This window comes from Prosopis cineraria, unplaced genomic scaffold, assembly GCF_029017545.1.
Source record: "Prosopis cineraria cultivar Desert tree isolate PC_DT_omini unplaced genomic scaffold, ASM2901754v1 PC13, whole genome shotgun sequence".
Classification (NCBI taxonomy): domain Eukaryota; kingdom Viridiplantae; phylum Streptophyta; class Magnoliopsida; order Fabales; family Fabaceae; genus Prosopis; species Prosopis cineraria.
This window is the reverse complement of record NW_026555344.1, coordinates 7,218,724-7,244,945: the sequence shown is the minus strand read 5'-3', so window position 1 is coordinate 7,244,945 and position 26,222 is coordinate 7,218,724. Positions and strand designations below refer to the sequence as shown.

The following is a 26,222-nucleotide window of genomic DNA, read 5'->3' as shown; positions in this document are numbered from 1 at the left end:
GCCATGACTTTCTTCTCTTTTATGGCCATGGGGTCTTGCCATGAGACCACGTGCTTTCTTTAGGAAAGAGAGTTTCTTGGCATTTGGTAAGATGCCAAACATGGACTTGGGGTGTCTCCTATTCTCTCTATTGCCCCTTCTAATGTCTTAAATCTTAGCCTTTAATTGGGCTAGTGATCAAAAGCAATTTCATCTGATTCTCTCAAATGAAAGGCTGGGATTTTGGGGGGAGCGGTAGAGAGAACAGCAAACACCCCAAATTTGCCAAATACACAACGGAGGATAGAATGACCGTTCCCTTGGCCAAGGGTGAAAATATATCCTCTATGTGCGTGTGAAAATGGATCTTTTCGTGTATACACATACCATAAGAGTGACAGAATCATCAAAATTAAAATAGCTGAAATTTTTCTTGTCACAAATTATCTTGAGTAGCGCTACAAATTTGAAATATCAATTTTATACTTTCACAAGACAATGCCGTTCAAGGTATTTTTTAGGATACTCAGGGCGTTTTTGCAGTGAACTAACAAAGGCAAGCCAAAACTTTTTGGGTGCAAGAGAAAACACGAAGAAACAAGTAACACCTGACTGCATATGGCTAACTCTTCCCAATGGAAACATGGAGCAAACTATATATACTCCCTCCATCCTTATATGTAAAGTATTTTTAATCGAATTCTACTTATCAATAAAGATTTATTATTTAGTTGAATTTACATAAAAATATAATAATCTTTTAATCATAGTTAATATCATGATGATAATAGAGAAAACATATAATTAATAATCTATTCTATTTTTTAAGATAAAAATAAAATTATTTAATTACTCAAAAATATCATTATCACCCCTTATATTTAAAAATAAAAATAAGTTTTTAAAAAATACCTTATATATAAGGACGGAAGGAGTAGCACATTACTAAATGTCTGAATCAATAAAACTATATGGAATAAAGATACATAACAAATAATGTAATGTTCACTTATTTACGAATATAAATGAACAGAATGCACTTAATTATCATTATCAACAATGATTATAATGTTAAAATGTCAAGTATGAAATTGACTTGATATAAAAAGTCCTACATTATTTGCTAAAGTATATGTTTATATTTAATGTCTAATCATATCTTAAATAGAATCACATATATGCTCAGTAAAAAAAAAAAGAAGTTCTACATTTTATAGAATTTGATTTAATTAAAGGTACAAGAGTGAAACAAAACATAAATTTAAAGTTCTAAAACTTTAAATTAAGACGTGATATTGAACCCGCAGCCTCCTTCCCTTATCCTTTTCATTTAGTTATATTATTTACCTTTTTTTTAGAATCCTCGTTTCTTGTTCCATTTGATCCAAACAAATGGTATCAAAAACCCTAATTACATGAAGGGACTGTGGCTTGAGCTGAAATTGGACCAAGCTCATAAACCTACTTTACTTTTTCTAAACCAAGGCAAAACGCGTGCCATGTGCACCATATTCTCTTCTCTCTCTCCTTTGAAACCTTTCTTTTTTTATTTTGGCTTTTCCCTTTGGATAATGATGAAAACTATAAAATATGGATACTTTAAATTATAATATTTTAGACTTGTATCATTTATATTTTATTTTTGCATTTGTATTATTCAGTTTAATATGATCATTTAAACAGTTATTTGTGATCTTTTAGAATATATATATATATATATATATTCATGATTAGAAACTTAAATTTAAAAAATAAAAAGATTTTAGTCCTTTGATCCTATTTATGCAATAAAGAGAAGTTAATTTTAATCCTATTTATATGACATTATTTGTTTATATTCATTTGACCTTTTTCCCTTATAAAATGCATAGGAAAATTATTAAAAATATTTTTTCTTTGTTCTTATTAAGAGGTAAATGTAAGAACTTATTAAATCTAAGACAAAATTAATAAAACTTAAAATTTTTTTATTTTAATAAAATATATTAAAAATAATTTATAAATAAATAACAGGAAGTGCTTGGTTTGCTAATTTTTTTTTTTTTGGGTTCTTAGAGGTAAATATGAGAACTTATTAAATTTTAGACAAAATTAATAAAATTTAAATTTTTTTATTCTAATAAAATATATTAAAAATAATTTATAAATAGAATGACATGGAGTGTTTGTTTTGGGCAACGACTTTAAATCCAATCATTTAGATCAAACTGTTAGACACAAACAGTCGATGGGATGAGTATCAGATCCATGTTAATAGCATAATTATTATTATTATTATTATTTTGAATAAGTGCAGAAATCTCATTAATAAGGAAAGTAAAACAAGAATAACCACCTAAATAAAAGTAAAAAGCAAACAAAATTAAACCTATAGAGCACTTCATAGATTATCTATTTAGTGGCAAATCAAAAAAATGTTAAAGCATTAGGTATGGAATGACCCGACTTAGCAAGAAAGTCGGCCATTCTAATTAACGGCGTGATTTTAATTTTTAACCAAGAGCAAAGGAGAAAAAGAAAAGAGATCGAGGGAAAAGAAAAATGGATCAAAACCGTCTTTACAAAATAGAAACAAAACAGAACCGAGACAGCGTACGAAAAAGGAGAAAAGAAGAAGGAAAATCAAAAGAAATATGGCTTTCCTCCTTTTTATTCAGAAAAACACGAATTTCAAGCCCCACAACTCCAAACAAATCAGTATTCGCTAGCCAGAGGAACGTGATCAGTACTAATGAACACATTCCCGTAGATCAGACCGGCGAGGCCACCGCCGACCAAGGGTCCAACCCAGTAGATCCAGTTGCCGTGGAAGTCGCCGCTCACTACTGCGGGGCCAAAGGAGCGAGCAGGGTTCATTGACCCACCGGAGAATGGTCCGGCTGCCAAGATGTTGGCTCCCACGATGAATCCGATGGCTATGGGTGCGATTGTGCCCAATGAGCCCTTCTTGGGGTCGGCTGCTGTGGCGTACACTGTGTAGACCAATGCGAATGTGATGATGATCTCCATCACTACTCCTTCAGCAGCTCCAACTCCTGCAGCTACACTGTGGATGGGGATCGTCTGACAAGAAAGTAATCACAGTTCTTATTCATATTCAAGTCAAACACGTAGTAGATTAAGACTATCTTTAGCTTGTTATTCAGATTTCTAAGATATGCAGCTATCCTCTTGTTTTATGCATGAAGCTTTTGATACAAGTTAGAGAATCTCCAAGAAAATTCTTATAGCGCAGTCTCAATAAGGTCCTAGGTTCAAACTTGTTATACTGCGCTTAATAACGGGATCAAGCCTTTGGGATAAAAAAAGTTTGCCACAATGAGTGATTGAATGGTACAGATGTTTTAAGGCTAAGACTTACCAAGGCTCCAGTGACGAACTTGAGCAGTAAGCATGCCACAATGGAGCCAAGAAGCTGAGCAATCCAATAGAAGATACCAGTGAGGATGGTGATCTGGCCACCAAGAGCCAATCCAAAGGTGACAGCTGGGTTGACATGACCACCTGAAATGTTGGCACCAACAGAGACAGCTACAAAAAGAGCAAAACCATGGCATACTGCAATGGCTACCAAACCAGCAGGATCAAGAGCTGCATCTGATGTCAACTTCCCTGAAGTACACATCACCACAAACCAAATTGTCAGAATTTCGTGGGATGTAAGGAAGCAGAACAAGCTGAATTGTTGATTTTCAATATGTCTCTCTCAAACTCTAAGTGTCTGCAAGAGGATTCATAAATTGATATATATGTGTATGTAAACATGAAGGGTTAGCAGTTAGTACCATAGGCTATGGCTGAGCCAACACCAGCAAAAACAAAGAGCAATGTGGAGATGAACTCAGCAATATAGGCCTTAATGGAGATCGAGTTGAAAGAATCATCAAAGCGTCCAAAGGATATGCCTGCCATCTTTCAGAAGTTAAAGATAAGAAAGTGAAATATTCAGATTAAGGAGTGCTGCTCAAAAGGTCTCTCTGGTACGACATATATATAGTAGAAATTACCTAGGGTATTAAGGACTTACTATAGCTTCATTAATTTTACTGTAGTACTGTGCTGTAGTATATGTGGTTTTGGAAGTTAAAAAGGAATATGGTTGGATGGCCCAGGAAAAAAAAAATAAAGGGAAGACGGTTGGTTTACAACATATCCATGCACATCCAATCAGGTTTCTTCTGGCAACCTTAGCTGTCACTAACATGCTTTTATTAAAAAGTGTCTGGAAGCTAATAAATTATTCCTCCATGTGCATATGAGATAGGGATAGAAGTGGTGTTCGATCAACAGATCATAAAAGAACAGGAAAGTGGAGGACATGAATAGCTTTTGGCCACATATAGCCTAGACATACTCTAAAAACATGGCAAAGGTAGTGGAATTTGAAAATGGGTGGATATAAATTAATGAGAGTTTTTTTTAATAGTGATCAGTAAATAGTAGTAGAATTATGTAACAGAAATGTTTGGCTTTGTTTGTTTAATGCAGGATAAAGCTTTTCCCCAAAAAATAGCTGCTTCGCCTTCATGAGTATATTTTTTCATACGTGATTCACTGATTCTCCGGTGATGTAGACGAAAATTTTAATTGAAACGTCTGCTATTGAATGTTCAGTTAGGAGGCACAAACCATTCTGAGCTCAGTTTTGAACAAAATTTTGAGCGAGAAGTGTATGAAAAATAGTTGTTAATCAAGTTAGTTAATAATACTAACTTTAAAAGGCAGCAGCACAAAAAACTCGACCCTAGTTTCATTTAGATTAAGCACACCAGCTAATCAAAGAGTTTTGTGTCTAATGTAGTTTTCTGAGAACTGAGAAGGTGAGACTTTTCCATATAATGCCATTGAAGCAGCTCATGTTTGTCTTAATTGCTCTTTATGGGCCATTACCTAATTGGAATCTTTACCTGGCAACCGATGCTAGATAAGATAAACTAATCGAAATCTTACAAGCTTAGAACATTTTTTTTTTTAAACAACAGCTGATTACTTGTATGTTCATGCATCATAAGTCGGAATCCTGCTTAGGAAAAGATTAACTCCATCTAGTTTTGCCTTCTTTCCAAACTTTTCAGATCATAATAGTCAATTCAAATTTGAATTGCACATCATGACAGCGAATTCTGATATAAATCGTTGTCTGATGATATAATATACTGTTGAACGGTGGTATGCTTGTGTTTGTAATTCAAGTATCTAGTGAACATCATTTTACCATGGCATTAATATTTCCTGTGTTACCAGATCTCATTCTATATGCACAAAAGTAGGGGCAGAAAGCAAAATAGTCTGGGTATTTTTTTCCCCTTCAACTTCCATAGTCACCAAGTGAAAGCCTTATCTGTTATAAAAGTCTGAATATGTTTTTTTTTTTACCCAAAAAAAGTCTGAATATTTTTTTAATGTACAGAGTACGTGAAGAGTGACGTTATGATCCAATCAGCAGTGAGACACATGGTGACAACTCATTGGCCCAAAAAAAATTTATTTGAATATGCAAAGAGTCAATTGCACATTTCCACTCAAAAAAACTGCCAACAACTCAACAAGGAGTTGTGAGTGGGACACCAATTTGTAGCAAAGCAAGGTCCGGCCAAAAGTATGGATGCTTAACAAGGCTAACAAAAAGTAAGACCGAAAACATTGTACCAACCCAATTTTGGAGGCTCTTGTGATGAGTTCGGTGCTGATAGAATTAGACCATCATTTTTTATCACATATTCAGAAAATGATTGCGCTAGCTAGCTCACCAGTCATGCTAATTGTGAAACATTCAACACAACGATTTTACATATTCCATCTCTTATATGCAAGATCTTTCTAAGTTATAATATGATCTAGTTTGTTATTTTGTACATGACTTATATCATGGCCTTATATTAAAAAAAAAAAAAGGAATTTCACTAACCTCAATTCAAACTTCTATCATTTTTCCCTTACGCATGATACATCAGACAGATGGAGATGAAATTCTCTTGGAAGGAGGAAGAGAACAAAAAGTTTCACATTATAGCCAGGGAAGAGAATGATTGCATTGGTTTGTCAAACTGTAAGTAAAGCATTCCAGGTTTCTATTTTTTGCAGCGTACTTCCTGTATTTATATATAAAAAGTCTTTTAGAATTTTTTTTTATCTCTAAATATGAGAGGTTGTTAATATATTTTTTAATGAATGGACCATTATATCCTTATTAAATTGAAAAGAAAAAAAAAAGATAACTACCCTCATTAATTTACTTTGAAAAAAGATTTATTTTTTTATTTGCAATAATTAAGGGCAAAATTAAAATGTTGTTATGCTTTTAATTACATAACAAACTTTTATTAATTTACATAATTTAATTAAAAAATATCTTATATATAGAGATGGAGGGAGTAACATCAACGTAAAAAAAATAAGATAATTTTTTTCATATTTTACTGATTCCTTTTTCTTACAATTTATGAATCAGATTGTGAACTTCTTTTCCTCTCTTTCTTTCTTTCTTTCTTTTTTTCCCCCACTTGATCACTCCCCAAAGTATGTCTTTGCTTCAACATTCATCCTCTCAATGTATTCTTAAAAGTTATAACTTCTTCATCCCCTTTTCATTAATTTACTTTGGAAAAAGATTTTTTTATTTATAATAATTAGGGACAAAATTAAAATATTGCTGTGCTTTTAATTAAATAATCAACTTTTATTGATTTGTATAATTTAATTAAAAATATCTTATATATAGAGGTAGAAGAAGTAACATCAAGATAAAAAAATAAGGTAGCTTTCTCCATATTTTACTAATGCCTTTTTCTTACAATTTATGAATCAGATCCTGAACTTCTTTTTCTTTCTTTCTTTCTTTTTCCCCACTTGATCACTCCCCAAAGTATGTCTTTGCTTCAACATTCATCCTTTCAATGTATTCTTAAAAGTTATAACTTCTTCGTTCCCTTCCCCCTAAACTTAAAAATTTTGCCCGAAATCATTTTCTCTTCTATATATTAACTAGTACGGCACCTGTGCGATACATGAGATGTTACCAAATAAATTTAAATATTTAAAATGAAATCTTAACATATTTATTATCATCATTTTACAATACAAAAAATGGACAAAAATCATGTTACACTGACACAAAATCTTAGTGCTATTAGATGTAGTGTAGAAATATGTCAGATTTATTCGTAGTACAAAATGTCATCAACGCGTGAATGATGTCAATGTGGGTATGGTTCCTTGTAAAATGGTATGAAATTAATTTAAATTTTCTATAATATATGATAATGCAAAAATTCTCATAATAAGCACTATTTCCACGAATATGTACAATCAAAGAATCATTTAACAGCTAAAATAAACCAATCCGCATAATTTCATTAAAAAAAAGGTTTAAAGGGAAATTTTGTTCGGAAAGTTTTTTGTTGGAAACAATTGGTATCTTTTGGGATGAAGAGAAAATATGAAATGAAAGAAAACTAAGGAATAAAACATGAGAGAAAATAATTTTTCTCATGTTTGAATGAAGAAAGAAAAGTGGGAGAAAAAAAAATGCAAAATGGAGTTTGAAACCCACTAGATTTTCTTCTCAAATTTTCTTTCTACACGTGGAGAGATTTTTAAAAAAATTCTTCTTCCATGCGTACGCTTGCTCTCAAGCTTCTTCTTGGTCTTCTCCTTCCTAACACAGACAGCATTCAACTCAAGCAACGCTTTCTTCTTCTCACAATATTAACTTGGACCAAAAAACTGTTATTGTATTTAATTTTAACAAATTACATACTTCTAATTTTTTAAATAAAGAAATAACAAATTTTTACTAAATTATTTCATATTAAATTATAATAAAATGAAAATACATTATTTATCAACTAATTTGATTTTAAATTATTTTGGTGTTGTTAATTTTAATATAATTTTTTCAACTTATTTTATGAAGACAATTATATGAAACATGATATATCTTAATATTAGGATGTTATTGTCATTATAATGTATGCGCATTTTCTTTCCTCCTAATTTTTCTTATCTATCTAAATACTAAAAAGTGATAATATTTTTTTTTTCAATTTCTATTACATCCATTTTTTGTCCTCTCATTTTCTTTTTTGTTTTTTAACTTTTCTTCTCATCCAAACAAAAGGTAGCTTTTATATTGGAGCAATGTTAACTGAAAAGTTTAAAAAATGGTGCAATGTCACCATACAATAACAATTGACTAACATTGATTGTTATTTTGAATGTTAAAAAATAATTTTGCCTTGAAAGTTTGTCTGAAAGAGTACTTAGTATTCCAAATTTTTAATTGGTGCAATGTTTTTAAATTATTGACTTTTAAATCGAAATAAGTATCTAACATACTTGTTAAGACCCAAAATAGGAGAAAATTTTAAGTTGAATTACGTTGAATATCTCTAAATCATAATTCAACTTAGTTTATGTTACCCATAACCATGTTTGAAAAAGTCTACATATAAGCTTGTGCAAGCCAAGAACTACTAATGGGCAAAATAAAAGCAAGTTCGAACTTGAAAAAAAAAGTATGATGAAGTGTTTGGAGTAGAGTTAATATTGCATCAAAACAAACTTAGGCATCACTTTTTGTCAAAATCCAAAAATAATACTTTTTTAAAACTAATAATAGGTTGTTAAATTTTTTTTTAAATTTGAATATTGATAATTCAAAAATATTACACCAATGAAAATTTTAAAATATCAATTATTCTTTAAGAGAAACTTTCAAAATAAAATTGCTCTTGAGGCTCATGTAGAATTTTTAACTAATAGTAAATGTTGATTAACCATGAAGCAGCATTGTTCTATTTTTAAAATTTTTGAAAGTTAAGAATATGAATTGCAAATTTTGCCCTTTAACCTCAAAAAAATTAAAACACACAATTATCTAAGGATGTGAGGTCTATACAAGTTCCTTAATTTCAGCTCCAACTTTCTATGATCCAAATCAGTTTTTTTTTTTAAAAAAAAAAAAACATTAGCAGTGCTTCGAGGAATCCCCACTCTCAAGAATTGCTTTCATCTTTGTTGATGCAATCTTCAGCTCTTTTGGCGTTAAAAACAGTTGAGTTCTGGAATAATGTAATTAATGCAAATTGATTCACAAATCCATTTAAATCAAAAGAAAATGATTCAAAAATTTCTTTAACTTCAATTGAAAACATACACACGCCACAGCTGCAAATGAGCCATGTGGCTGTGGCTTAACGAAATTGGAGAAGCTCTGGGATTTTAGCTCTGCACCTCTACTTTAGAATATCAGACTTGCTGGTTTGTTTAAGTTTTTTTTTTTCGTCAAAATAATTAATAATAAAATATTTTTATGAAACAAAAATCCATGTAGATGCTATAAAATTTAAAACAATTTTTTATTATCATAACTAAATATAAAATAATATATCTTTCCACCAAATCTTTATAAAATAATTTTTTTATAAAATCTTTAAATTATTTTTTTAATCTTAAAAAAAATAGGTTCATTTGACCTACGCAGTAAATTTCCAAGAAAAACGGGTTTCAAATGTATTCAGTTACTTTGATTAAAATATCATTTGCGTAAAAAATGATTAATTACCATTAATTAATTAACGATGACGCACGAAGCCATTTTCTAATCTATAACTGTATTTTTCTGGCCAGATCTAATCAATAACGGTATAATACTATAATATATATTTTATAGGAATCAGTAGTATTTTTGGCCCGAAGATGCGTAATATTTATAAGCTATTCGCAAAAAGTAATTTTTAAATACAGCATCTGCCAACGTGCACTTCGATCGTTGAAACTTGAATAGGCTTTCAAGGGTCAACTTTCAATGCTAAACACACTTGCGTCCTTCTACGGTTCTACCATCGATGACATGAGATCCAAATCATATAGATTTAAATTATTTTTATTTTTATTTATTAAAATAAAAATTTGCAAATTCTTTAACAAATAGTTTATTATTAATCAGTACATATTTATTTTAGATAGTTGAATTTAATTTTAATATTTTTATAATTTTTATGAATTAACTATCTAAATATATTATGAATAATCTATATTTAATATTAATTTATTTTATAATTTTTTTATTTTAATAAATAAAATATTAAAAATAAAGATAATATATTAATTGGTATTTTTTATAAAATATTTTTAAAAAATTGTTAATTAAAAATTTTAAAATTTAAACTGTTCAGAATAAATATGGATAATCAATTTATAAAATTATAAAAAAAATTTAATATTAAAAGTAGATAATCTAAATTAAATAGTTGCTAATAACCATAATTATTAGACTTTTATTTTTTAATATAAAATAAAAATAAAATTTTAAATTTTAAATTTGGATTAAATGTTCAAATCAAGTTAGATTAGACTTTGAAAATGGCTCTTCTATAGGAGAGGAGTTTCTTCACTTACATTTTCTCCTTTTTTTTCTCAATTTTTAAATCATGACCATTATTTATTTTATTAAATAAATTTATTTTAATTATAAATTTAATGAATGATTTTGATTGAGAAATTGAGAAGAAAAAAAAAGGAGGGAAAGTAAGTGAAGAGACCCTCCAGCTCCCCCATGTTCATGTCTGCGAGTCACCTACGATTAAGGACGGATTTGGAGGCATGCAAGACCCCTAAATTTACTTAGAAAATTAAAAGATCTAATCTTGGCCCCCACTTCCATGAATCTTTTCATTTTGGCTCCCTATTTGTTTTGTGCTGGATCCATCCCTACCTACTGTCAAGTCCCACATCGGAGGCACTTGGGGAGGATTTTGTCTATATAAGTGGGTGCGCTGCACGCCTCAATGAGCTAGCTTTTTGGGGATAGAGTAACGGCCCCGTGATAAAGTAATATCAGGGCCAAACCCAAGTTTGCCCGGTTAGTAGGCCAATCTAGTGGGCCACCTGTGACGAGGGTGTCATGGATTGGCCGGGGGAGTTGTCAGGTCCCATATCGAAGGGACTTGAGAAGGGTCTTGCTTATATAAGTGAGTACGCTATATACCTTAATGAGCTAGCTTTTTAAGGAGAGAGTAATGGCTCCATGACAAAGATAATGTCACAATCTTTGCTCAAAAAGAGAAGAAACCATGAGATTATAGTGCTTTTAGAGACATCTAGGATATTTAAGAAGAATCTAGTATGTTTTAGAATATTCTAGAAGTATTTAAAATAATCTAAAAATATCGGGAAAAATCTAAAAGTTTCTAGAAGGTTTTAAAAACTTAGAGAAGGATGTGGAGATGTCTAGAATATTCTAAGATATTCTAAAATATTCTAGAACATTTCACACATATTTTAAAGATTAGTCTAGAAATATATTTGAAATTATCTGGATATTTATTGCAGATATTTTTATAAAACTCTCTAAAGGATGAACGTAAATCGTAGGATTAGATTGATCTCCACCGTCCACCAAGGAGGTAGGAATTTTCTAGAGAAAGAGGAAGGCTTATAAATACCCCCACAACCCCTCATTTGTAAACAATAAGAAAAGCAAGCAAAGCTTTCAAGTTCTCTCATCCAAGCTCTCTCCTCTGTCATGTTCAAGTTTCCTATTTCCTTTGCCTACATTCTCAGGATTCGGCTGACTTAGCAAAGATCAAGAGGTTGATCACGCTAAGGTTAACATGATTCAAAGATTGGGGAGTTTCAAGGCCGTGATAATGTAGTATCAAAGCCAAGGTTTGAGGGAGCCGTGGTTCAGATTCATACTCATAGGCAAGGATGTTTGGGGTAACTAAAAAGACTCTTGCTCACGTAGAAGAGAGGAAAGGGGAATCTCAACCTCCATACCATGGTGGAAAAGGGGCATGAGGGACTAGTAAGGTACGTATTGAGGACCTTGCTATTTTATTGGTTAAAATCGATGCCTTATAGAGAACCATAGAAAAGATGGTTTATAAGGTCAAGAAGATTAAGGGTAATATGGGTATGTTGGAGAATCACACTCTTAGAGAACTTGAAGGTGTAAAGGGTTGTGATGAAGGTCTAAGCCAGACTTGAGTTTACTCATTCGATGGGCCCCGACCTTTGATGGGGACATCACAAATTGGTTGGGATAATTATCACGTCCCACATTGAATGGACTCGAGAAAGGTCTTGGTTATATAAGCGAATATGCTGCACACTCTATTGAGCCAGCTTGTGAGAGAGAAGGCAATGATACTTTGACCACTCATGGATGGAATGGTGTGGTCCCCCTGGATGGAAGGGGAGAAAGGTATGCGTCGTACTCTAATGAGCTAGCTTTTTGGAAAGAGAGGAAGGACCCCATGACAAAGAAGAAAAAGTATCCTTACAAGAAGAATCCTAAGTACATGAATCTAGTCAGTGATGAGGGCGTCATTAGATTAGGTGGGGGAGAATGTCACAATCTTTGTTAAAAAAAAAGAAGAAACCATGAGATTACGATCCTTTTGGAGACATTCAGGACCATGCAGAGATTTCCAGGATAATCCAGGATGTTCAAGAAGAATCTAATATGTTCTAAAATATTCTAAAAGTATCTAGAACAATCTAGAAATATCAAAAAAAATCTAGAAGTTTCTAGAAGGTTTTAGAAACTTAGAGAGGGATGTGGAGATGTCTAAAATATTCTAGAATGTTCTAGAACATTTCACACATATCTTAAAGATTAGTCTAGAAATATCTTTATAAATATCTAGATATTTGTTGTAAATATTTTTATGAAACTCTCTAGAGGATGAATGTAAATTGTAGGATTAAATTGATCTTTATTGTTCATTAAGGAGGTGAGAATTTTCTAAAGAAAGGAGGAGCTTATAAATAGCCCCACAACCCCTCATTTATAAACAACAAGAAAAGCAAGCCAAACTTTCAAGTTTTTTTTATCCAAACTCTCTTTTCTTTTGTGTTCAAATTTTTTATTTATTTTTTGTCTATATTTTGAGGGTTCGACTTACTCAATAAACATTAAGAGATTGATCAGGCCGTGTGGTTAAAGGACTGGGGAGTTCAAGGCCGTGACACTATGGTGCGGTCCCTATCAGTCCTTTTGAGACCGAAACTGTCCATAATCAAGGCCGTGACACTACAGTACAGTCCCTATTGGTCCTTTTGAGACCAAAATTGTCCATACTTGTGCGTAAAGGTGGAAAGCTTCCTCTTCATCATCGTCTCATTCCTCTGTACCTCTCCGTATTGCAGGTTTTCCTTTATTTCTTCTGTTATTCTCTTATCCCATCATCCCGAAACTTATTTTTGTTTGAGGAATTTCCTAGACATTGTGGTCTCCATTTGATTCATTTGACGCTTGGTTAGCACGAAATCTCGAATTCTCATAGTCCAGGTTTCGTTTTGCGTTCATTTCATTTTCCTAATTTTCTTGCTTTCCTCATGATTGATCTACTACTGCTGAATATCAATCCTTCTGGGTTCCAATTACATGGGATCAGAGGTTCACATTTTTAGAGCTTTAATCCCTTATTGAGGCCTTTGAATCCTTAGTTCTCTGTATAAAACTAAGTGGGTTAGGAGAATTCTATTCAACTAATTTGGAAATCATGGATTCAAGTTAGAGAGCGGTAGAATCATATTGCAGGTCGCGGATGATCGACTCAGTACGTCCGATAAGGACAAGGTTATGCCGGTGTACAAATTAGAAGAAGTCTGTGAACTTCTACAGTCTTCGCATGTTAGCATTGTGAAAGAGATTTTTGAATTCACCTTAAAGCGGCTGGAGCATAAGAGCCCAATTGTAAAACAAAAGGTATATTTGTTCTTCTGTTTTTTATTTCCTTGCTTAACTTGGGGTCAAATTTTTATATGAGATGGATTTGGATGATATACGGTTGAACTGTTTAATCTAGAGTTCTTTAATGTCTAATCAAGAGTAAAGGAAGGGATTTCTTTCTTCAGTTTCATGTCCTTGTTGTTGTTTTTCCTTGTTGGTAGGTTTTTGATTGAATTTTGAGTACCTTGATGATGGAAATTATTTGCCTTCTTTATAACAATTTAATGTTCTATACAATTTGAGAGACGGATAGTTAACTATTTGTGTTCCTCTACTCTGAACACACTTCAATTTAAATAGAGTGGTTGCCCACGGTAAGCCTATTCTGTTTGTGATAGGGAAATGACATGCGATATTAGGAAGGAAAAAGAATCATCATTGTGATGGTGTCATAAATTGTGTCTTTGAAGTGAAAACTCATGCCATTGATCTTTAAACTCATTATGATCTACTTCTTTGTTTTATGTATGTTGGTAGGCTTTAAGATTGATAAAATATGTAGTTGGAAAATCAGGTGCGGAGTTCAGAAGGGAAATGTAGAGACATTTAGCAGCTGTTCGCCTGTTGTTTCACTATAAGGGAGAACCAGATCCTTTGAAAGGCGACGCACTAAATAAGTCTGTGCGGGACACTGCTCATGAGGCTATCACTGCTATATTTCTGAGGAAGATGACAAACCATCACCTCCTGAAGCTATTAACAGGCGAATATAAGGGTTTGGGAATACAAACTTTAAAACACCATCGAAAGATAAGAACTCATTTCTCAATGAGGTAGTTGAAATTGGAAGTGCATCAATCAAGCTAGGACTTAATAGCTTGACACAGGGACATTCACTAATGAAGAATGAAACTGGAAGCTACAAAAGTCCAAATCTTCGAAGGTCATTGGGCATAGAAACAAAACATGGTGACACATATCAACCAGTTACATATCATCATGAGAGTCAAAGCACTCTTGGATCAAAAAATCAATCTAGCGGTCTTTGGACCCAGGATTCCGAAGTTGTTAAGATGGAAGTATCAAATGGGGATTCCAATGCAAGTCATTTAGAGAGTAAGACAAGAAAGACTAGGTTACTGGAGACAATTGTTATTTAGGAGGTGTACACCTTCAACCCACACGAGATGCAATTCAAGCTTTTCTAACAGAGGCTGCGAAGTTGGATCCCCTGGCTCTAAGTCATGCACTGGAACTGAAGCCCCAATCTCCAATGTGGCAGGTATGTAGGTTATGTTGATGTTTCTGTGGAAGAATAATTTGGCATATGTTTAGTCATGACATTCACACAGATAGAAACTTGAAATCGGACAATTACTTTTCTAAACTTCAATTTGCCTTTTCTTTTACTTTTTAATTTCCTGAAGTTAGGGATCACACTAAAGTTCATATTTGCACATTTCTTTCTGGATGAGGAACCAATTCTAAATGTGAACGGTTTATGCACATATCTCAATGTAAACATCTATGCCTTTTTTCCATGTATTACAAATACGTGCATGCTTAAGTACACGTGCAAGTGAGAGCATTGGATTGGTTATCAGTTTTAGTTGGCATTTACATGCATGCTAATGGTGCTTTATACATAAACAACACCCTTGATAGATGTACCTCTTAACTTCTATGGGATTGGTATTTCAGGTTCGTATGAAGGCTGTCTATGTACTTGAATCCATACTTAGGAAAAGGGATAATGATTTTTCTTCACTTGTGACATCTTACTTTACTGAAAATAAAGTTGTGGTAATAAAATGTTCTGAATCTGCTCAAGCTTCTTTGAGGGAGAAGGCCAACAAGGTAACATAATTGCATGTTCTGAATCTAAATTCTTAATTGCTTTCATTTATATTAAGCATCTTTTTTTACCGTATAAAATTTATAACAAGGGAGAGTAATTTGTAACTAGAAGTACTGAAATCTGTGCAATAGTCCTGGCTGAAAATCCTATAGCTAGATTGATTCATCGTTACATTCTTACATTCTACTAACAAAAACACCAACACAAGACATGTGATATCAAAACAGACAAAGTGATGCAGCATGATACAATGCGCGCATGCGCATACATGTACACACAGATCCATATACAAACAACACATTTAAACATGTCCGGAAAGAATCTAAAGGTGGATTTCCTTAGTCCAGAAGTTCTGTTCAAAGATGTCAATGTGTTGTATTGACTACTTATTATTGATTTATTTCCTTGTCCTTAAATTTTCTGTGGCCAAAAAAAGTTTCGTCTTATATGAAGTTGATTATGTGCCTTTTCTTCTTTTGTTTCTTTATGTAATTACTCTCTAAGTGTTACCATCACTTATGTACCATTAGTTTTAATTTTAAAAGCATTCATTTATGGTACTTTGATATCACATCCGCGTACTTTTTACACTTGAAGTTGCCTTTTATATCTAATGCATTGGCAAATGCCCAAATTATTACTATGTGGCATCTAATGGGAAAATGTCATGAATCCATGGAATTTCACTATGTTATAATTATTTATGAAAGTATTCATACTTGCGAAGAACTTGCATTCTCAAACCTGATGCAAATCTCAAATTATCAGGCAACTCTGTTCTTGACTAAAGTTTATGGAAAGAAGTAATTACCCTTTAGTAAGTAGCTTAATAACGAAATTTTTGCTTGTAATATCTTGTAATTAATAAGAATAGCCTAGTAAATGACAACTTATAGATAAAGGAGTGGTCTTTCTAAGTTCAATGCTAGCATTTTGCTGTCTAATTAGCCCTTGACCCTTCAATGGACAGGTTCTTGGTCTTCTTGGTGCAGACTAGCCAAACAGCTCTGCCACTAATTCAGAGAATCATCTAAAGGTTGAGAGTGCTAATGTTGCTAAGTTGCCCGATTTGATAGACGCGGGGGATCCAAATGATTGTTTTCAAAATGACAATGCTATGAAAAGTCCTAATGATCACAATGTAGCAAATTTTACATCACTAATACCTATGGTCGATGATTTGGAGATTCTGGTGGCTCTGTCCTGGATAGTGAACTTAAAAATGAAGAAGACCCCTTTGCTGATGTATCATTTCATACAAATGAGAGTAAAGAACATTCAAATGATCTCTTTTCAGAATGGTAGTTGGTGATAAACAGGTTGATAATGTTCTTGGGAATAGAAGTAAGCCTGAAACTTTTGATATTTTTTATTCCAATTCTGATCAAGGGAATCATAAGGAATTTATTAGTGATTTAATGGCTGATTTATCAATTGACGAAAATAACTCAAGTATGAAGAAGAAATTAAATTCTGCCATAAATTCAAATGATCATGTTAGCCTCATCACCACCCTAACAACATTTTAGGTGGCATTATGGGCTCTCAAGCAACCGGATACAATGTAAATCCCGTGCTTCTTGCTGGACATATGCCTTATGGTATTCAGCCTGTCGTTATGACGAACGATATGAATCAGCTGTATTCTACTCAGCCACTTAATTATGGTACCATGGGAAATCTTTTGGCTCAACAGCACTTCCTGGCAACAATGGCTAATTTCCAACACATTAATAATGTAAACATCCATGATGCTAGTATTGCTCAAATTGGTAGGGCCAAGGGCATGACACCTTGGCCAGATATATTCCAATCTAATTTTGCATCTCAAGCCCCTAGCTCAGTGATCAATAATTCAAAGAAAGAAGAAACTAAAGCATTTGATTTTATCTCAGTAAGTTGGCGCATTTACTTATATTATACCTTTTATGGGGTTTAATTTAAGGATTGTAAATTGCAGTTGCATGCTTTTAATTTTTGCTTTGTGAAATCTAATTTTTTTAGTTTGGCCATTTGAATCGTACTAGTCATCTAGAGTCTATCATTCATCTTTATAAATGAGAACCTAATCTGGCGTACGGAACTATAATGTAGAAGAATAGGTGGTATTGGAAACCTGATTAGCTAAGAGCAGCTCCTGGGATCTGTAATTTATCTGGCCAGGTCTTGATGGCTACCAGGATGTGCTTTTCCATGATCGGCGAAGTAGATTTTGATTATAAGAGGAAAACATTTTCTATCTAGAGATAAACTGGATTGTTCCTATTACCATACTTTGTCTGGTTTTTGATTGGTTTTCTTGATCCTTTTGTTTCATGCTTTTAGGACCATATTACTGTGCTTGTGGTCCAAAGAGAGTGATTTAAAACTTCAAACTCTGCTTTTGTTGGCAGATGATCTCAGTGGCTTGGTGTTGGATTTAACAAAATGAATCAAATAGGTTGTAGCTTCCTATGGATTTGACAAAATGATATCTATGGCATGGTGATGGATATGAAGAAGAGCATTTAAGATGCCATTTCAACTTCTAGTGTAAGCGACATGAACATAATAATACAAGAAAACATGGGACTTCAAAGTTAGGATTTACAGTTTTTCTGTATAGATGAAAATGAGCATCAGAATGTTGTGTGGTATTTTCCTAAAAATTTGTAGTTATTAGTTGAGTTCTTGCAGTTGTAATTTAGGCACTAATAGAATTAGCACTCCCCCCCTAAAAAAAAATAAAAGAAAAATTTTCCCCATTTCATTTTTTTTCCCCTTCCATTGAACTAAGTGCCTTTGGTTTTGAAAAAGTCCTTCTAAAATGAAATAAAATTGGGATGTTGTTTGGAATTGTGTCTCCCTCAAAAAGCCCAATTTAGAACTCCACCTCAAAACCCAATGAAAAATGTGGGGCTTTTACATACGATATGTGATAGATGGGGCATTAAATTATGCATTGTATACTAAACAATTAATTTTAATGTGCATTGAACTATCCATATAATTTTTTGTTCAATATAATTTAGAGCTGAGATTTGGGCTGGTTGAGCTTATTTGGGTTGAGTTTAATTTTGGCTAGACTTAAAATACTTGAATTTGTAGAAAAATCTATATAATCAAGTTCAATCTTAAAACCCTCGGCTTCATGCTCATTTGATTCGGCTTGAATATTAGGAATTTTTAATTTTTTTCTTTTTTGAAGCCAATTTTAATTTTTATCTATGTAAAAAATCAATTTTAATAAGGGAAAATGAGAAAGGAGCTCAAGCATTTCTATTCACCTTTGTCCAATCACAGTGACAACACACAATTATGAAGCATGCCTCAATCCTAAATCTAAAATTTTTGTAACTTCAGTCAAAGAAACGTTAACAACACTGATTCAATCAAGATACAAAACGAAAAAACTAGACAAATAATTAAACGAGTTTCCTCAATATGTATCATACCTAGAACAGATTCAATATATTCCTTGCTTCCTCTGCTAATAGAGAATCTTTCGCTCGAGAATAATCTCTTCATTACTTTGGGACTCAATGCACACTGCAATACCCTTCTATTGTTAGATCTGCAACTTTTTCCTCGAGATCTCTTCGATGGACCGGTTCATTGACACAACCTTCTTCTTCAACATGGTTACCACTTAAAATAATATGGTTCGTAGAAACTGACCTAAGGGGCTCGATGATTGCTCAGACCTGAACCTAAACCAAGTTAGGCGAGCGTTCAAAGACTGAACGAAGAGGGTGAAGGACAAGATGCAACATTCTACATTTTTAATCACTAAGAAAATAAGTTAATTATAGACAATTTTCAAAGGAAATTTTGAGGCATATAGAATTAGAGTATTTATTAAAGATTAAAGATAAACAAATAAAAAAATAATTTAAGAAACATAATTTATCCAAGATAAGATAAATTATGATTTCATTTCAAGTATAATAATAAAAAAAACAAAATAATAGTTAGAAAGAAGGATGAATTGAAAATATGTATATTTATAATTTATAATAAAAAGTGTTGTATATATCTGTGTGTATCTATAATATACTATAAACACACACACACAAAGGAGGGTTTGTGTTTGGGGTCATGGCCTACTAATATTTTAATTTAGGGAAAACAAAACTTTGAGTTTTTACACTTTGCTTGCATTTTTTGTTATAGATCTTTACACCTTTTTTGGTATTCTTGATTCAAATCCTTATTTTTCAGTATTCTATGTCCCTCCAGAAATAAAGTATTTATAACCTTTGAGGGATTTAAAAACAAAAAAAGTGTAAAGAATTAAAATATCAAAAAAAAATATAAGGAATTATAGCTAAACGTGAGTAAAGTGCATTGCCTAAGCCTAGCAGATGAGCACACACACATTCACATTTGTGTTCACCTGACAGCAATGGGAGTGCGAGAAAAGAGAGCATGAATGCGTCAAGCTTGAAGGTTTTAGAACTTAGGTTCCATTTCAAATATTTCATCAGGATGATTTAAGATTTTCTAAGAACATATTCTTACTGAGAGCTCTTACTACTTGGAATTGTTATGTATCTACTTGTAAGATCTGGAACTTGGAATTGTTATGTATCTACTTGTAAGATGGAGAACTAGTAACTTGAAGTTGTTTTCATGTATGTACCAACTATATTTATTGTGGTAATCTATACAAGCATGCTCCTGTATATTTTTATCTAATTGAGTATGACACATGGATATAAGACTATATGATAAATGTACTTTCTCTGATCCTATTTATAAGTCACTTCTAGCATATTTTGTAACAGCACGGCCTCACCACTATCTCCCCTAGGGTCTTTGGCGGTGCTGGGACCCACCACTTGACTTAGTGGTCCAAGTCTCAACTTCGTTAAGGTGGTAGAGGTTGGTATGTTCGAGTCTCACGGGGTTAGAACCTCCAAACCTCCAGACCCCCGTGAGGGTGGGGTGAGGAACATCAAGTCTGTACCACTACACCAAGTGGGGAATGCTGGACTTGGACCCGAGGGTGATGGTCCCAGCACCGCCAAAAGACCCTGGGGAGGCAGTGGTAAGGCTGTGCTGTTACAATTTCACCAAATCAAGAAAAATATTAAATCTCATTAACTTTGTCTTAAATTTAACAAATTTCACCTTTATCTCTAATAAATAGTCTTAAATCTCATTACTAGTATTTTTATTCAAAGCATTTAATAAGGGACAAAATGGAGAGAGGCGCATTGAAAATTGACAAGTGTCCTGTAAATAGAATCAAATTTTTTTCTTCTCTCTTTGCTTTATAAATAAGATCAGAGGAGTAAAGGTTATGATTGTGAATTTAATGAGTTACTTTAATCTTGTCAAGCATGCTTTTGACTTACTACCATGATTATCTGAGATACTATATTTCCTTTAAAGCTTGTTTGTATGCATTGTGATGATTGCATATTATGCTTTGGTGACAAGTTGAGGAGATGATGTGGGTGTTGATATATATACATGATTGAGATGACGTTGTTTGTCTCCCCTTTGCACATAATGGTTAGCCTTTTTTCAAAGCCACACTTTATAATACTTACCTAACTAGGTTTGTAAGGAGGGAATGCGTGATAGTGACACATATTAGTTAGATTCTTTAAGAGGGGAGCCATAGTGTAGGACTTAGGCTCTATACCTTTGATCGAATATAGCTCAAACTTCGAAATGCTTTGGTCAGTCTGGTGTGAGCTAGACGTGGATAAGCGTACAGTTTCAGTCAGTGATATAAGGTTGGACAAAATAATAACGGAATTATTGGACTAATGGTTTACATGTCTTTCATTTTATCATGTGTTGCACATAATTGTCATGAATGATGACCTATAAATGTTATGCTCATAATGGAATAATGTTGATGAACTTTTATGTATACCTATAGTATTCTTTATGCATGGTTGTTTATTCATATATGATAGAATTCTGAATTATTGAGATGTTAGTGCTTGCCCCTTTTTATAACTTTTTCATATGAGTCTAACTGAGCAAAAGGGAAGTGTCTAGAAGTTTGAGACTTAACTTGAGTAAGCCTTTAGACCATTTGTTTGTTTAGTTTAAAGAATAATGGTATCTTCCAGTTTAGGATTCATATTTATTATTGAGATTTATTTTATATATTTGATTGTTTGTTATGAGACAGTGTTGAGTCATTAATTCAAAAAGAAATAATTGAGTAATTAATTGGAGTCATGACACATGTGTCTATTGGTTTGGCTAAGCTCAAATTTTTGTCAAATCAAATAATTATTTTTTAGTTCTTTTCTATCTACCATGGTAGCTTATTTCTACCATGGTAGGACATATTTATTATTTTTAAATGTTAAGCTTAAGCATTATAATTTTGGTAGCCTTTAAATTAGTTCATCTTTTTTTACCAAGATTAGTTTTCAATTACTTGATTTATTAAGAGAAATATTTATAATTATGGTAGCTCTAAAAGTTAATTTGACTATTTTCTACTATGGTTACTTTTTTAAATAAAATTGAGAAAATTATTTTTAAACTTTTTATACCATGGTAATTTTTAATGTGCTTAGATATTTTTTCTTACCATGGTATTTGATTAAGTTTCAAGTTAGTAAGGTTATGATGTTAGACAACATGGAAGGCGGAGTCTTAAGCATCGTCATTTGCTTAATAGAGAAGACAATCACACCATTGCTGAAGAAGGAAGAGGGAAAAGTTGTCAACCTGAGTCTAAACTAAAGGCAACGAGAAGGATTTTGGTCAAGGGGGCAATGTAGTTTGGTCACATGTGTGGCTGAGAGCGAGATGCACGTATGTATGAGTGCGAGAAGTTTTGGAACTGGCTAATGTTAAATGATTTTCTTTTATAAAAAAGGGGAAAAATTGGGGGTATTGTTCAGGTTTGGCTCAAATTTTGTCAAGCTTATTTGGAGCAACCCAAATAAGCTCGAAGTATGGGAATTTTTTTAAACTACTAGGCTGATCTTAAAATTTTTTAAGTTTATTTGGGCTAACCTGTCAAACTTAACAAGAATTACCGCCTCTATAATATATCAAAGTTTATATTCTTTTTACGTCCATTATTTAGCCTATCAAATTTTATGTTATTCAAAGTGAAAAATAAATGCAATCTCTAGTAGGTAGATAAGTGTTTTTTAAGAAAGAAAATGATATTACTTGAAACATAAAAAGAAGGGAAATAAGTTTGAGATTGTTGTGAAAGTGGATTTGAATAAAGCCTATGATAAGGTGGAGTGGAGGTTTTTCAAAGGAGGTTTTGTCAAAAATGAGCCATTGTGATATTTGGATGTTTTAGATTATGCAATGTGTGACTACTGTAGCATTTAATTTGCAGGTTTCGGATAGGAGGGTGGCTGAAGTAAAACCTGAGAGGGGCATTGGGCAAGGGGATGCATTATCTCCTTGCCTATTCTTAATAATCATGGAAGTGTTGTCTTTAATGATTCAATATCATATTGATAAATAACAATGGTCATTTGAAAAGTATTAAGCTTTCACGAAGTACCCATATCTTTTCACACTGTTTCTTTTTTAGATGATTCCCTATTCTTTATCAATGCAAATATTGATAATTGTTTGATTTTGAACAAGATTTTTGAGTTATATTGTGATGCGTCAAGTTAACACATTCATTTGAATAAATCCTGTTTATTCTTTCCTTCGAATACTCTTGAGGACTATAGGAAGGAGGTTCTGTAGATTTTGGGTATTGAAAGTACTGATATGCTTGGAAAATATTTAGGCTTACTTATGGTTTGGGGAAGATCAAAGGTTGGGGCTCTTGCTTATGTGAGGGATAAGGTGAGAAACAAGTTGATAGGTTGGAAATAGAAATTACTTTCTTTTACTAGTAGGGAAATTCTTATTAAAACTATTGTAAATTCAATTCTAGTTTATCCAATGTCCTTTTTTCTTTTCCAAAGAAAACATTTATGTAATTGATAGTTTGGTGTCAAATTTTTGGTGGGGCCAAAGAGGTGAAAAAAGTAGTATACATTGGAAAAACTAGAAACCTTTAACTGATTCTTAGCCGAAAGGAGGAATGAGATTTAGGGAGTTGCAAGCTCTTAACAAGCTTTGTTGGCAAAATAGCATGGAATATCTTAACTAACCCTGATGATTTTTAATGTAAGGTAATCAAGTGGATTTATTTCCCTCATTTTGATTTTTTATCTGCTAGCTGAGGTAGTGAGGCTTCCTAGGTTTGGTCCAGTTTGTTGGAAGGAAGGGATCTACTATTACAAAAATTATTATGGAGGGTAGGTTCAGGTGTGGATATTAAGGTTTGGAGTTCTAATTGGATTCCAAATTTAGAAGGATATAAGTTGAAGTTTAATGCTATTTTGGAGGAAGATAAAAAAAAAAAATAGAATTGTTGATCTAATTGTGAACAGGAGATAGGATTTGTCAAGTATTAATGATAAGATTTCTCTGTGTGAAAAAGAGGCTACTTCAAAAATACGATTCCTATAATGCAGAGGAAGGATAGAGTAGTGTGGACAGGAGTGAGGGATGGAATATACACTTTTAAGTTAGGGTATTACATTGCTAAAATGTAGATTAGTAAAAAGTTAAGGCTCCAAGCCCTTCCTTGCAAATCCAAAGGAATGTTTGGAAGCAAGTTTGGAAATTAACTATGCCACCCAAAGTTTAGCATTTTATCTAGCATTTGTTAAATGATGTTGTTGCTTCTAGAGATGTGTTGTTCAAAAGAAAGTGTGACGTTGATCCCTTGTATCCTATTTGCTATAATGATGTTGAAACAATTGAACATATGTTGTTTCTTTGTCCTTGGGCTAATCTTTGCTGGTTTGGAAGCTCCTTAGTTTTATATTTTGACAAGGATAATGTAAGGAACATAAAGGTGTGGGTTACAGAAATTTTGACAAGTAGTGGTAAGCTGAATAAATGGGGGAGGGCTTTGGGAGCTATGATTTGTTGATGGAGATGAAAAGTCAGGTGTACATTTGTTTTGGGGGGTGACAAGGTGGATTCTTTACAGGTTATTAAAACAGCTGAGGCCTTATTGGTGGAATTCTGGAGGGTGAAACAAGAGTCAGTGAAGGTGACTAAGGCTAAGAAAGCTGGAAAATATGTGAGAAACATAAGTGGCTAGCACCAAATGTGGGGAGTGTGAAGATTAATGTTGATGGGGCTTGGAGTAGTGCTGAGATCCTTGAAGGTGTGGGTTTGATTTGTAGAAATAGGGATGGGGTTTTTCTGGGAGGTAGCTACAAAATTGTGAGAGCTGAGATGCCATTTATGGCTAAATGTTTGGCACAGAAGGAAGCTTTCTCACATAGAGAACGATTTGAATCTCAACAGGCTTGTTTTGAGTTCGATTATGAGTGTCTATTTGATCTTTTATGCAAGAACTCAGTTCAAGGTTGTGAATGGCAAAGCTTGGAGATTGTGTAGAAGCTACTTGACTTGAAGAGATTGTTGTCCAACATTTGCTTTTCCTTGGTAACATGCTAGGGTAATATACTTGTGGATTTTCTTGTAGGATTGGCTAAAAAGGAGATGAACCATGTTGATTGGATGATGGTGCCACGATTCTCTTTGGCTCTTTTGTTGGCTTCAGATGCTACAATGTCGGATAATAATTGTAATGCTATCGTTTTTTATTTTGATAGGACTGGTGTTGGTTAATTAATTTTGGAATTTGTGTTTAGCATTGGATATTGTGTTCTGTTGGTTATTGTGACTCTTGTTTGATTTTTTTAGTTTTGTGAGAGTTTGTTTTTTTTTTTTGGCTCCAACTATTGGCATGTGTAATGACTTTTTTGTGATTAATAAAATGGACTCTATTTTGGTAAAAAGAAAAAAGAAAGAAAGAAAATGATATTCACTTATTGCATTTCTTTTTTAGATACATTCTCATTTTTTTAAAAGGTAAATTTTCATCTACCAAAACTCTAAATGTTGTTTAAATACTCTTGTTTTATTCGTGTGTTGTTTATTTATATATTTATTTTTGTGATGATACGACCTAAAGTTTTTTTTTTGGTCGGAAAACGACCTAAAGTTTGATTTTCATTCGACAAGGGATTGCTGCCATGGTGGAATTGAGCATCCAAAGTCATCTAACACACCTTACCCACAAATCAAAGACCACTACTAATGTACTGTAATGAAATGTATTGAACAAGAAACGTTAACACATGCTTTGATTACTGAAAAGTTTAACTTTAAGCCAATGGTTGTTTTGGGAGAAAGGTTATCAAGTTGCAAGCACGTGCTCTAATCATGATTAAATTTAACATTTCTATTTTAGATGTTTTATGGTATTTTGAAATCTACATACCATTTTCACAACAAATCATAGTTTAAAAAAATAAAATATGATCCTCCTAAATTAAATCTTTCGCACTTCTTACAAAATATAGGCATGCAAAGTGGGAGAGCAGGACGGGGAACTCTATTTTCTTATCATCTTTTTCCATTTACTTCTTTAATTATAATCATTAATCAAATTTATAACTAAACAAATTCATTTAATGTAATGATATCAATAATTATAATTAAAAAAATAAAGAAATAGTAAAGAAATGGAGAAATTACGCGTTAGTTAAAGCCGAAGACTTTAGGCCAAAAAACAAAAACAAAAAACAAAAAACAAAAAAGTTAAGCCGAAGACAAAGTGCATGCGCGCTGTGTGTGGGATCTACCGTCTACGTATATTTTAGCCAGGGACATAATATATATATATATACACATTTA

General features: G+C 32.7%; 1 protein-coding gene and 1 pseudogene across 1 annotated transcript; one reads left to right on the top strand and one right to left on the bottom strand.

The window, feature by feature from the left end:
- Positions 1-2,504: 2,504 nt before the first annotated feature.
- On the bottom strand, positions 2,505-3,953 carry LOC129291063 (aquaporin TIP2-1-like). Its single transcript, XM_054928181.1, has 3 exons — positions 3,765-3,953; positions 3,341-3,591; positions 2,505-3,042 (listed from the first exon to the last, which is right to left on the bottom strand). Exons 1-3 carry the CDS (start codon positions 3,889-3,891, stop codon positions 2,674-2,676), a joined length of 747 nt encoding a protein of 248 aa, XP_054784156.1. The 5' UTR covers positions 3,892-3,953; the 3' UTR covers positions 2,505-2,673.
- A 9,537-nt stretch (positions 3,954-13,490) lies between these two features.
- LOC129289838 (protein MODIFIED TRANSPORT TO THE VACUOLE 1-like) lies at positions 13,491-17,879 on the top strand (annotated as a pseudogene).
- The last annotated feature ends 8,343 nt before the right edge of the window (positions 17,880-26,222 follow it).